This window comes from Thunnus thynnus, chromosome 5, assembly GCF_963924715.1.
Source record: "Thunnus thynnus chromosome 5, fThuThy2.1, whole genome shotgun sequence".
NCBI classification, from domain to species: domain Eukaryota; kingdom Metazoa; phylum Chordata; class Actinopteri; order Scombriformes; family Scombridae; genus Thunnus; species Thunnus thynnus.
Window position 1 is genome coordinate 33,110,551 of NC_089521.1, and position 14,018 is coordinate 33,124,568.

General features: G+C 37.9%; 2 protein-coding genes across 3 annotated transcripts; both read right to left on the minus strand.

The window, feature by feature from the left end:
• Positions 1-55: 55 nt before the first annotated feature.
• On the minus strand, positions 56-3,493 carry LOC137183656 (E3 ubiquitin-protein ligase TRIM39-like). The gene is made up of 2 exons (XM_067590849.1): positions 3,395-3,493; positions 56-2,929 (listed from the first exon to the last, which is right to left on the minus strand). Exon 2 carries the CDS (start codon positions 2,918-2,920, stop codon positions 1,262-1,264), a length of 1,659 nt encoding a protein of 552 aa, XP_067446950.1. The 5' UTR covers positions 2,921-2,929; positions 3,395-3,493; the 3' UTR covers positions 56-1,261.
• A 1,010-nt stretch (positions 3,494-4,503) lies between these two features.
• Positions 4,504-9,304, minus strand: LOC137183856 (E3 ubiquitin-protein ligase TRIM39-like). 2 transcript variants are annotated; one of them, XR_010928558.1, is made up of 3 exons: positions 9,210-9,304; positions 5,709-7,882; positions 4,504-5,223 (listed from the first exon to the last, which is right to left on the minus strand). XR_010928558.1 is itself a non-coding variant. In XM_067591138.1 (2 exons), the coding sequence occupies exon 2, from the start codon at positions 7,871-7,873 to the stop codon at positions 6,263-6,265; it is 1,611 nt and encodes a 536-aa protein (XP_067447239.1). In that variant the 5' UTR covers positions 7,874-7,882; positions 9,210-9,304; the 3' UTR covers positions 5,253-6,262. The 2 variants fall into 2 exon arrangements, 1 of the variants encoding a protein (XP_067447239.1); XM_067591138.1 differs by lacking the exon at positions 4,504-5,223 and having other exon boundaries at positions 5,253-7,882.
• Between the last annotated feature and the right edge of the window lie 4,714 nt (positions 9,305-14,018).

Here is a 14,018-nt window from a genome sequence, read left to right on the forward strand (position 1 = left end):
TATATCAAATTTCAAAAATATAACAAACGCAGATCACAGATTTTTCCTTTTCAATAATTAATATAACACTTTTTATACACACAATGATCAGACCGTACAAAGTTTTGAATATGGCAGCAAGACATTTAAGGATGTTCACATTCTTCTTATTTATGAGTACATAGTTTTCTGATTATTTAACAGGCAGGTATTAAGATAAAGAAGATTATATTAGATAATATCAATCAGTGTAGTAAAATTGGTGTGTTGTAGCAATGTGACACACCAAAGAAAACATTTACAGAAAAAAGTGCAAAAAAAAAATTTATAAGAATCTGAAAAAACAAAGTGTCACGCCCCACCCTTAGTCGGCCCTGTGGGGAGAACAGCAATCCACCATTTTCCCAATTTAAAACTCTTTTAACAAATAAACACCTCTTAAAACAATTAAGCTCTTCCTCCCTGGGACACTTGCACCTCATTGTGGACTGACTGTAGATGACCTGGGCGGAGCAACAGACAGGAGGGGAAAGAGAAAAAACACACAGGCAACACATACAGCCGTAATACAAAGTATGTGTACATTACCAATCAATATACATGTATTTCATTAAATGCTGGTAAATGGTTATTGGTCCTTAACAGCCTTTTGAAATCCACAAATGAGACGGCGTTAGGGTAAAACAAAGTCTACACTGGAAATTACCAATTGATATACATGTATTTCATTAAATACTGGTAAATGTATTTATAGAAAAGCCTTTTGAAACCTATAAATGAGATGTTTTAGTTTGAGTTAAGGAACAAAATGTTTGTGCTAACATTGGTAAGAAAAGTGATGAAAACAGTGATGAAAATCATAAAGAGGACTGTTCTTGTTGACCTAAACTGGAATAATATCATTCATTTTCCAGTGTAAGTTGGAGAGAGAGAGGGAGATAGTAGCTGGCAGTTTTGGATTTGCCATACATGTAAATATTTTAGTTAAGGTTTCTTATTTCTCATAATTTTCTGTTTTCACTCTTTGGAAGACATTATTACATTAGTCACAGCAGTAAGTAGTAAAACAATATATCAAAGAAAAATATTATATAATAAAGAAAAAAGAAATACATTTTTTTTCTACAAATACTGTGATATACTGTATACCAGGAAAAATGTTGGGAAGGTATTAAGGTATGAAAAAATGGATACCGCCCAAACCCACTGTAGAATACCAGTGAACATTATTACGTATCATTATTATATTAAAGGACACTTTGCAGAAAATCAAATTATTTTCCTAATCAAAGTCAGGCTCAGGCCAGATGATCAGAGGGCTGGAGTTTCTACCATTAAAGTTAAAACCAGGACCAAAGTACGGGTAGAGTTTCTCATTGAAGGAGCAGCCAGTAAAGGAGTAGATAAGAGCTCCAGTATCAGCGTCATAAAAAGAGACCACACCCTCCTCATAATCCACAAACACCCCCACCTTCTCAGGCTTTGACTTCAGAGAGAGACAGACTGAAGGGTCAGCCAAAGCTCCACAAACATTTTCATTACTCAAACATATTGTCCAGTAACCATTCTGAGGAGTGAGTGTGAGGTTCCCCTTCCTGTTGACTGACTCTCTGGCTACTCCTAAATCCCAGCTAGTTTTCCATTTAACCTGAACCTCGTAATAAAATCTTCCTGAAGAAAAACTCTGCTCTCCTAAGACACAACCACAAGTATCAAATCTCTCTGGATTGTCTGGGAGACTATTCTCCTCATAATAATCATAATAATCATCATCCCTATCATTCACTTGTTTTCTATCACCAGACAGGAACAGGCCGTGAAATGCTGTATCAGGATCAAGTGTCACATCTGTTGCATACTGCTGGACCCTCATCAGCTCAGCTTCAAACAAGTTCTTTGTCTCTTTACTGATCATCTCCTCCAGTTGAGCCACAGCTCTCACCACAGTCCCCTCATATGATGGTGGACGGACACTGACCTCTGTCCAGTCCTTGGTGGGTGAAGCAACTTTCAGGGACGAGAAGCTTTGAAGGAGCTGGAGGTGGTCTTCAGAGTGTAAAAGCTGCTCCACCTCAGATCTTCTCTTTTTCAGCTCAGAGATTTCCTGTTCCAGATCTTTGATGAAGTCTTCAGCCTGTTTCTCTGTCGTTCTTTGCTTCCCTTTGATTGTCTTGATGAATTCAGCCTGGCTTCTCTCAACACACTCCTTCAGAGCAGTGAAGACCTGAACACCATGTGCTATCACTATGTCTACATCTCTTTGCCTGAGCTTCTCTGAGCGTTTGATCTCCTGAATATTCAGTTGTCTCTTCTGGATCATCTGCTTAATTTCAGCCTCTGTCTTCCCCAGCTCTGCCTTCTTTCCTTCATATTCTTCTTTCAGAGGAACAACATCATGTGTCTTGTGGTCTGAAATGGCGCAAAGCATGCAGACACACATCTGGTCGGCCTTACAGAACAGCTCCAGCAGTTTATCGTGCTTCGTACACATCCTGCCTTCCAAGTTCTCCACAGGTTTGATCAACTGATGTCTCTTCAGACCTGACATTGTCAGATGAGGCTCCAGGTGAGTCTCACAGTAGGAGGCCAGACACACCAGACAGGACTTCAGGGCCTTCAGTTTGGTTCCAGTGCAGACGTCACAGGGAACTTCTCCTGGTTTGGCTCCTTGTTGCTCTGAGCTTCTGGCCTTCTGTTGAGCTGACTGTCTGAACTGAGCAGCCATCTCAGAGATGAAAGTGTTGACCTGCAGCTCAGGTCTTCTATAGAAAACCTTTTTACAGTTTGGACACTGACACTGGACATTAATATTCGAGTGTTCAGTAATGCAGTTTTTACAAAAGTTGTGTCCACATGGTGTACTGACTGGATTAGTGAACACTTCCAGACAGATGGAGCAAAGAAACTGATCTTCAGTCAGCAGACAGCTGGCAGCAGACATATCTGCAGACTGAGAACAAATACAAAGTGTGATGAAGAATAACTGTAGTTACAAAGTTCTTGATTATTCATCCAGATGTACTTAGTTTGTTTTCTGGAATATTAAGAAGTACATTATCAACTATATATTTTTTTTTCACTTTAATGAATGCTCCATTTGACAAATGTCAACATAAAATGAAAGGAGTTGATTATCCTGTCTGATTAGAGCTGAAGTTTTATGTTAGTTGTTTGTTGAAACATGTACACACTGAAAACAAAACTGAAAATGTAAGAAAGCAAAAGTTATTCTTTTAATTCATTTGATGTTATTTCAATCTATGATCAATGAACTATTGAGAGAGTCATCTTGAATTTTGTTGTTATATTGCACCAAACTGAAAGCTATTGAACAACAAATGAAAGCAGTGAAACATCCTGTCTGCTTAGAGTTGAAGTTTTGTGATTGCTGATAAATATTATCAGCTGTACTCACTGTCTGTTGTTAAGAAAGTTCTGAATAATTCAATTTAATTCTTCCTCAGAGAGAAACACAGACACGTATCTTGCTTGCAGCTCTGCTGTTGTTGTGACAAACTTTCAGTTTCATTTAAGGAATGTGACGTAACTTCTTCTCTTTCAGTGTTGCTCCGCCTCTGAAGCTGTATGGGTGAGGTTTTGTTGACTCGTTGGGAAACACCCTGACATACTTTCAGTACAAGGAGAGTTTTAACTTTTTGCTTGTTCTTCTTCTTATTTTTTTATGAAATGGGAGTCTATAGCAGCCCATAGAAAAACACTATTGCAAATAAACAAACAAAACAAAACAAAAGAGGTCAGCTTAAGATAATCAAGAACATACATCATCTTTTGACCAATAGACTATAACACTCCCTTTACAGTCTCTCTATAATTCCTCAAACTGTCCAAAGTTCAGCTCACTGTAGCTGCTCTTTTCTGCTGCTTTCCAAACTGTTTACCATCTTGTCTTTATGTGACAGATTTCTCACTGATCACATTACGAGGGAAAAAAGAAAGAAAAACTGGGATGGAAAACTTATCTAACTGGGCCACAAGTTTATTCTGTTATTAGGAGGTTTCACAAATAGTAAAGTAAAATATTTTATCCAAAATCCTCATAAGTAAGATTAAAATTGCTTATTCTAAAATCTACGAATACATCAATCAACAGTTGAGTGGTTAATATGCAAAAACATACTTTATATCATGTTATTAGGTTATAACACTGATTTTACAGTCCTTTACAGACCCACAACAATCCCACCGGCAGTCTTAAATTCAGCTCAGTGTTTGATTTTAAGTTTTTAACCTTTTCACATATCAAAAACCTCTATTTTGTCTCACTTCTTTGGGTCAAGATAACTCCAACAAATATAGTCTGGTTATTGTGAAGTGTGTGTTCACAATGTAAAATGACTGATGCTAATGTTGTAACTGGCTCAGGTGGCCCCAGATCCGACTACATCTTTATGATGTTGAGAGGGTTAAATGCATTGATGTTGATTAAAAACGTTGTATCTCCAGTTTTAGGGACTGTCATGTTGTCACATCAGTAAGATGATTTGCAAGAAGATTTGCAAAGACCCTGAAAATAGCTGAAGTTGAAAGTAAGCTAAATTGTGAAGAAATACAATGATTCTTTCTTGTGTAAGAGCCGCTGAGCTCATTGTTTGAAGAGGAAAGTACAGAGTTGCTATGCTAAAGAGCTAGTTGTGTGTATGAAGCAGGCAAGTGCCACTGCTTGTGTAGAGATAACCCTTTGGGGGTCTTCAGATTATTCATATCTAGGTTAGCAGTGAGTGTATATCAGTGGGTGGAGCCAAAGCATCCCTCTTTCCACCTCCCAACTTCCAGGATACCTCTTCCTGCTATTTACAGAAGCAAAATAAGCTACAGCACCCTATATGGGTTTGATTAACTGAATTTGGCATATGAACTGCCTCTTAAAACATTTACAGGCTGGTGTGTGAGTCAAATGAGAACCCTAACAGTATGAACCAGAACAAATGATTTGAAGGATAATGCTATGAATTTGATACTCTCGCTGTTGTACTGAAATTGTTGTCTGTCTATCCACACCAATTATGAAATGAATGTCAGACTAACTTAAAATACCTGAACTTAATAACCAAAATCCACTGTACTTAAACTATAATATACTATTTGAAATTTACCATTATTTCTCACTATACATACCATTAATGAATTAATTTGAGATTAAAATTCACACTTGGATGACAAAAAAAATCATTAAAATTGATAAATAAATAAAATAAGATTAATCTTTCTCTTTCCTCACACATCCTAGTACTACGCTAAGTGGACATTGAAAGTAATTATCCAGAACCACTGTGGGGCTTGCCAGTTTTAGCCTCATTTGATTCTCTCCTCAGTCTCCCTGCTTCTGGATACCTGTATTTCTCAATCCGCATTGCTGCAGCTTTGGATTGTGAAACAGGGTATCACAGGACTTTACGGCTGAAATTGTAGTTGCAGAGTTGGCGTCTTTGGCAACTGTCACAGTGGGGGAACATTTGATAGCTGAATTAACTCCATTAAATAATAAGTAATCTAGACTGTTGCTTGCATAGAATTCATCCTATTCCTAACACTAATAGGATAAAATAAAGATAAACTTGTGAAATTTTAATTCAAGACTTTCGAACATTTTAGAAAAAACAAATGAAAAATATATAAGCAAGAGGCAACAAATTAAAGACGTAGAGGCAAGAAGACAAAACAAAACATTCAAACAAGAGCGAATCAATCAGATTGAAAACAAACAAAACGTTACAAGTACCATATCCGTTCAGCATATTATATGTATAAAAAAAGGGAAATTTAATAAATCAATAATAATAATAATAGTAATAAATAATAAAACTTTTATTTTCTGAATGTTGTATGTCTAGTAATATCTAACTAAGTTGGGAAGTGCAAATTTTTTAGCACTTTTGGATGTGCCATACATGTAAATATTTTAGTTAAGGTTTCTTATTTCTTATAATATTATGTTTTCACTCTTTGTAAGACATTATTACATTAGTCAACATGCTCACAGCAGTGAGTAGCAATAGAATATATCAAAGAAAAATGTTATATCATAAAGAAAAAAGAAATGCACATTTTTTTTCTATAAATATTGTGATATGCAAGGAAAAATATTGGGAAGGTATTAATGTATGAAAAAATAGATACTGCCCAAACCAACTGTACAATACCAGTGAACATTATTACTTATCATTATATTTAAAATGACACTTTACAGAAAATCAAATTATTTTCCTAATCAAAGTCAGGCTCAGGCCAGATGATCAGAGGGGCGGGGTTTAAACAATCACAGTTAAAACCAGGATGGAAGAATGGGTAGAGTTTTCTCAGTGAAGGAGCAGCCAGTAAAGGAGTGGATAAGAGCTGCAGTATCAACATCATAAAAGGAGACCAGACCCTCCTCACAATCCACAAACACCCCCACCTTCTCAGGCTTTGACTTCAGAGAGAGACGGACTAGAGGATCAGCCAGAGCTCCATACACATTTTCATTCCTCAAACATATTGTCCAGTAACCATCCTGAGGAGTCAGTGAGATTTGCCCCTTCCTGTTGACTGACTCTCTGGCTACTCCTAAATACCAGTCAGTCTTTCCTTTAACCTGAACCTCGTAGTAAAATCTTCCGGAAGAAAAGCTCTGCTCTCCTAAGACACAACAACAAGCATCAAATTGCTTTGAATTGTCTGGGAGACTAACCTCCTCGTAATAATCATAATAATCATCATCCTTGTCTCTCACCCATTTTATATCATCAGACAGGAACAGGCAGGGATGTGGTATATCAGGATCAAGTGTCACATCCACTGCATACTGCTGGACCCTCTTCAGCTCAGCCTCAAACAAGTTCTTCGTCTTTTTACTGAACATCTCTTCCAGTTGAGCCGCAGCTCTCACCAGTGTCCCCTCATATGATGGTGGACAGACGCTGACCTCTGTCCAGTCTTTGATGGGTGGAGCAATGTTCAGGGACGAGAAGTTTCGAAGGAGCTGGAGGTGGTCCTCAGAGTGTAAGAGCTGCTCAATCTCAGATCTTCTCTTCTTCAGTTCAGAGATTTCCTGTTTCAGAGCTTCAATTAAGTTTTCAGCCTGTTTCTCTGTCGTTCTTTGCTTCTCTTTGATCGTCTTGATGAATTCAGCCTGGACTCTCTCAACGAATTCCTTCAGAGCAGTGAAGACCTGAACACCGTGTGCTATCTCTCTGTCTACATCTCTTTGCCTGAGCTTCACTGAGCGTTTGAGCTCCTGAATATTCAGTTGTCTCTTCTGGATCATCTGCTTAATTTCAGCCTCTGTTTTCCCCAGCTCTGCCTTCTTTCCTTCATTTTCTTCTTTCAGAGGAACAACATCATGTGTCTTGTGGTCTGAAATGGCACAAAGCATGCAGACACACACCTGATCGGTTTTACAGAACAACTCCAGCAGTTTATCGTGCTTTGTACACATCCTGCCTTCCAGGTTCTCCACAGGGTTGATCAGCTGATGTCTCTTCAGGCCTGACAATGTCAGATGAGGCTCCAGGTGAGTCTCACAGTAGGAGGCCAGACACACCAGACAGAACTTCAGGGCCTTCAGTTTGGTTCCAGTGCAGACGTCACAGGAAACTTCTCCTGGTTTGGCAGCTTGTTGGTCTGAGCTGCTGCTGCTGGCTTCCTGTTGAGCTGACTGTCTGAACTGAGCAGCCATCTCAGAGATGAAAGTGTTGACCTGCAGCTCAGGTCTTCTATCGAAAACCTTTTTACAGTTTGGACAGTCACAGTGCACTTTACTATTCCAGTGCTCAGTAATGCAGTTTTTGCAGAAGTTGTGTCCACATGGTGTACTGACTGGATTAGTGAACACATCCAGACAGATGGAGCAAAGAAACTGATCTTCAGCCAGCAGACAGCAGCTGGCAGCAGACATATCTGCAGACTGAGAACAAATACAAAGTGTGAGACAGCAGTCTAATTACATGTCTTTTGATTATTTGTTTAATAAAATTAAACCATGATTAGTAGAATATTAGAAGAGTAAACTCAAAATATATTGTCAAATGGCATCCAATTGAGGGCCAAATTTAAGAGGAATTTTGAGGTGAAGATGGAGTGATCTAATAACACAGATCAAAGAGAGACACACAGCCAAAAACACACTTAAATATTTGAAAGAAAAACTGTTGCAGCCTGTAGTCACTTCACACTTCAGTGATGGTCAAGTTCCAATTCAAGTTTAATGAAAACAAACCAAAACTTCTCATCTACTATCTGTTTGCATTAAAGTATTCAGATATTGTGTTGCCCAGTTGCTCCATTATTTGCTCCACAACATGATGTATTTCCCATTGAAAGCCATCAGTTGTCAATGAGTCACGCACTAAATTCCAAACACGACAAACTGATCACCAAAGCATTGATTACAGAGTCTGACACACAGTAACAGAGTGAACTGTCATTAAAACAAGTGTTTTAAAGTGGGAGGGTTTCCTTATTATAATAATGAACATTTTCCATTCATCACCTCTGCGATTTGTGCAGTTTAAGGCACAAAAACAACTTCACATTAATCTTCTCATAAGCTGCCAGATGCCACAGTTGCTCTCTACTGGCAAGACCTCAGGGCATCATGGGAAACACCTCGCTGTCCCCTGATCAAAGAGCTGATTGGCTCAGGTGTGTCAACAACATTATGTTTTACAGAAACTCCGAGTTTTTTGTTTTGTTGTAAAGATTCAGATTTTCTTAGTCTAATATTGTATTTCGAAAAATTTTATTCCGTACAATACATGTTGTGTGGTTGATCAGCCAGAGAGGCTGAGTAATTCAGTAGCCTACAAATATTACATTTGTCTTACTGTATGAATTTTAATGCACCAGTGTGTAGGATTTAGTGGCATCTAGAGGTCAGATTTCAGATTGCAACCAACTGAATACTTCTCTTCCATTTTGTTGGTCTGGAGTCTGATTTTCCAACATAAATTAAAACACATCTTTTCAACCAACTATGTAGAACTGAACTGTGTGCAGTAACTAACCTAATGCCTAAAACTGTGCTCTCTGTGGTTTGGAAGAAGAAATAGGGCATATTAGCATGTTTTGAATGGCCACATACAACTTTTGTTATATCATATCGTTAAAAACACAATACCAACACATTCTTTTTGGCAACTGAAAACAGTGAAACTTCCTGTCTAAAAAGTCATGTTTAACATTGATTATTGAAACACTATAAAAATCAACTGTAGCCTATCGGCTGTACTCACCGGTATTTGCCAGAGCTGAGAGAAACCTGATTAACTTGGTTTAATTCTTTAGAGTAGAATGAAAGATTTGTGCCGTGTGCATTTGAGGAAATGTGATGTTGAAACCTTTATCCCTTAGTGTTGCTCCACCTCTCAGTGCAGCTCTGTGGGTGAGGTTTTATTGCCTTCTTGGAAAAATATTGGCATAGCTTTGGTACAAGATAAGTTCTTACTTTGTGTTTATTCTTCTTCTTCTTCTACAATGGAAGTGTGCAACTGCCAAAAGATCATACAAGCACAAATAGACAACAAAACAAAAGAGGTCAGTGCAAGAGGAGAAACAACATACATTATATTTGATCAATAGACAACAACACTCCCTTTACAGTCCCTTTAAAGTCCCACTGTCCAAAGTTCAGATCAGACTTTTGCCTGTAGTTGCACTTTTCTGCTGCCATCTTTCCTTAATGTGACAGATTTCTTGCTGATCACAAAGGAAATAAAGATGGAAAACTTTTGTCACAGGGGCATAAACATGCTTCTTTGTGATTTTGAGGTTTCGAAAGTAGTAAAATACTTCTTCTTACAACTTCTTAGGTGAAATCAAAATAGATTTTTTTAAGAATGTGTGAAAAATCCACCAGCACACCAAAAAGCTATCATTCATTCATCATTTTATTTTATGTTCCTGCATGATTTAGACATTTAGAGTTTATTTTCCTCCTCCTGCATTCACATAATTTGTTTCAGTATCAGACTTGTTGTTATTTATGAAGATCATGTCCCCATATGGCCTCAGACTGAAGTTTTTAATATACTCCACCAGAGGGCGTCATCAGCTGTCACTTATTCCCTACAAACTCTGGTTTAGTGCTCATATCACCTGCTGAAGCTTTACATTACATTACATAACCTTATAGACTGTGGATAATTTGACATTAGCTCAGTCTGTCTTCCATTTTGGTCGCATCTCTTTTCCCAAACTCCTGCATTTTGCAGTTGTTTTGTTTTTCATAACTGAGAAATGTTCACCACCACTGGAGAGCAATGTCTGTGTGTGTTTTAATCACATGATTGGTTGTCATTAGAAACACCATCAACTGTTTTTTCAAAGTATCTATCCAGTGGAGGCTAAATAATTTAATCAGCCCCAAAGACAACGTCCATTTGCTTTTGTTTATATCAAATTTCAAACATATAACAAACGCAGATCACAGATTTTTCCTTTTCATAAACAGGTCTTCAATAATTAATATAACACTTTTTATACACACGATGATCAGACCATACAAAGGTTTGAATTTGGCACCAGGACATTTAAGGATGTTCACATACTTCTTATTTATGAGTACATAGTTTTTCTGATTATTTAACAGTCTTGAAGGCAGGTATTAAGATAAAGAAGACTACATTACATAATATCAATCAGTGTGGTAAAATTTGTGTGTTGTAGCAGAAAGAAGCAATAATACACATCAAAGAAAACATTTACAGAAAAAAGTGCAAAAAAAATGTTATAAGAATCTGAAAAAACAAAGTGTCACGCCCCACCCTTAGTTGACCCTATGGGGCAAACAGCAATCCACCATTTTCCCAATTTAAAACTCTTTTAACAAACAAACACCTTTTAAAACATTTAAGCTCTTCCTCCCTGGGCCACGTGCACCTAATTGTGGACTTATTGTAGATGACCTGGGCAGAGCAACAGACAGGAGGGGAAAGAGAAAAAACACACAGGCAACACATACAGCCGTAATACAAAGTATACACTGTACATTACCAATCAATATACATGTATTCCATTAAATGCTGGAAGTGGTTATTGGTACTTAACAGCCTTTTGAAACCCATAAATGAGACAGCGTTAAGGTACAAAATGTTTGTGCTAACATTGGTAAGAAAAGTGATGAAAACAGTGATGGACTGTTCTTGTTGACATAAACCGGAATATTATCATTCATTTTCCAATGTAGTAATGTCATAATTATCATCCCTATCACTCACTTGTTTTCTATCACCAGATAGGAACAGGCCGTGAAATGCTGTATCAGGATCAAGTGTCACATCTACTGCATACTGCTGGACCCTCTTCAGCTCAGCTTCAAACAAGTTCCTCATCCACATCTGATCATTAGAATTAAAATAATTTATTTAGAGAAGTTGAATTAGCTTTCCCCTTAGCATTCCCTGGTGCAATACTAACGTATCCTTGAGTCACACACTTCGAGCCACTTTTGCTGAATAATTTTCTTTATTTTTTTATATTCATTCACAGAATTTATTTATTTAACTTTCTTTTTATTTATTATTTTCTTTATATTATCTTATGCTTTATCATCTATCCTCAAGACGTTTAGCTATGATAAATGTCTTCATTAGTTTTTGGTTGTTTCTTTGAGCTGCAGTAAACAGAGATCACTGTTTGGGACAAGAACTTGCGATTATGAGACTGATTAATTGATTAAATTGAACAAGGGTTAGTGCTCCCTCCTGGCACTAACAAATCCTAACCAAAAAGGATGTGGTGCCCCCAATAATGAGGTAATTCAATCATAAAGTATTAATACGCCTACATCTATGGTGCCCCGTGTGAGAGTAAACCAACCAACTGTCCCCTGCTGTTCAAAAGTAAACAAACAACGTTAGCTTTAATGATAGCTACTTAACAGTGCTAGAAAGTCATCAGTAGTCCAGGAAATCATTTGAAGCCCACACTGTAAATCTAAACATTGGCTTTAATAAAAGGTATTGAGTGTACTAAACTCAGTTTTTATTAACATGTTGCTAACACTCATTTTGAATAAGTTACCTGTACTTTGTAGTTGAAAAACCTTCCAAACTCAGTATGCTCGAGTTGTATTGATTTAGAAAAAACAAGTCCTGGCAACTTAGGCCTTTTCATGAGTTAATGTACTTAGTTACATGTAACTATGTGCATTTACTCTTATACTTAAACACCCTACATATTAGAAGTGTTGGCACTTAAAGTATTTTTTCTTGTTAAGTTACTTCCTATTTCTACCTCCTTACACTTACACAGGAAAATGCTCCTCTATTTTTTTTTATTTTTTTTTTTTTACTTAATTTCTTTTCTTGCTTTTACATGACATTATTGGTACAACTTTATTGAACGACCAGGGCTGGCAGTGCCACAAAGTGCTACAGCCCCCCCCCTAACGGTTCAACGGCTGCACATGCGCACTGCACAGATCATCAACCACCTGCCTCTTGGCGCGGTATGCCTATGTCGTTGGACTTGGACACGGCTGCAACGGCCATTATTTCAATTTTGGGATTTATCGTTCTGCTGCTGCTTGGAACATTGATATGGTGAGTCCATGCTTGACTAAAAGGGGAACTATGCAAGTGTGTTCGATTTTCTGCTGTTTCGCTAACAGTTCTCCCGGCCAATGCATTTGTTTTCGATGAAACCGACCAGAAAACAATCGATAGAGCGATGGATAACATTATCTATCATGTACGATGTTAGGACGTGTGTCTCTGTGTAGTCTTATCCGTCATTTGGGGTTAGCATTAGCTAGCGTTAGCAATCGCTAGCGTTAGCATTTATAGTTTGTGCTACCAAATAATTACAGACCTCTAAATCAACCCAAAAAATATATTGATGGCTTATATCCAACAACAGTATAGTGGTGCTTAGTGCTCAAAACACATTTATAACTTACATTTGTGTGATGTGGTGATTTTCAGTTTGAAAAGTAGTCCCCCCCCCCCCCCCCCACGTAGCCAAGATGGCGGCCATTAAGGGTGAGAAGTGTCCATAGTTCCACACTCAACTTTTTGACTGTTTTGAGTGAAACCTTTTGGTTACTCACAGTGTATTTTTACATACTTCTCAGTGTGAACGCACTTACTTTCTCAAAATGTTAAGTGTAAGTACAGAAGTATGTGATTTGAGACACAGTACAAGTCTAGGGCTGGGGGTGGGGGGAAGGGGGGTTATTTTCTTAGAAGTTAAGTTAGCTTGGAGATGCAAGGACACGTTACTCGCAAAACACGACTGTCAAACGTAGAATAAAGTTGTAAAATCCCAAAACGTCAGTGAAATTAGGTGCTTTTGTTGTTGTCGCTAACGTAGGCTTTTTTTTAGGTGAAACCATGAGGGTGCATGCCTGGTGGGTCATGTTCACTTAAGCAATATTACTCGAGTGGGTGTTCTTTAGCGCCATTTGAGCACGACAGTGATGCGGTCGGGACCGAGGCGCTTGCGCCCAGGTCCGCAAGCATCACGGTCTGAACTCTGTCTATCCGACTTTGTAACGTTACACACAGGCAGGGAGAGAGCCCTCTCGGCTAAGACAGTTTCCAGCAAAAATGTAGATTTAGTTGTTCATATGTGACTTTGGCAGCTGACAGGAACACCTACATGAGGTTGATGTAGTTTGTGATTAATTCGTATGGCGCGTAATACATAACCTTTCAAAAAAATAATAATCCAGGTGTGTGTGTGTGTGTTTAGATTGAAACTGAAATTAAATCCATTAGTACCTAGTTAACATCAAGACTGACAAACAGTAATGTTTTAAGGATAATAGGATCACTGTTAGACTCATAAGCTACATATCTGTCAGCCTTAGAACTGTCTTTGTGACTAATGTGTTTGTCATAGTTTTCACTTGTATTTGACCAACAGCATTGTAAAGCCTGGTCATATAGGAGATGGCTAAAATACTGTGAATGCTTGAATATTAAGTATTAACAGTTGAATTGTTTTATTCTTTTTAACTATGTCTAACACAGGCTCAAACTAATGAGGAGTCCACACAGTGCACAATCTCAGCAGTAGACGGTATTTTCTCATGATTCTCC

Coding starts and splice junctions, on each gene's coding strand:
- LOC137183856 (XM_067591138.1), bottom strand. CDS start 7,873: ATGTCTGCTGCCAGCTGCTGTCTGCTGGCTGAAGATCAGTTTCTTTGC.
- LOC137183656 (XM_067590849.1), bottom strand. CDS start 2,920: ATGTCTGCTGCCAGCTGTCTGCTGACTGAAGATCAGTTTCTTTGCTCC.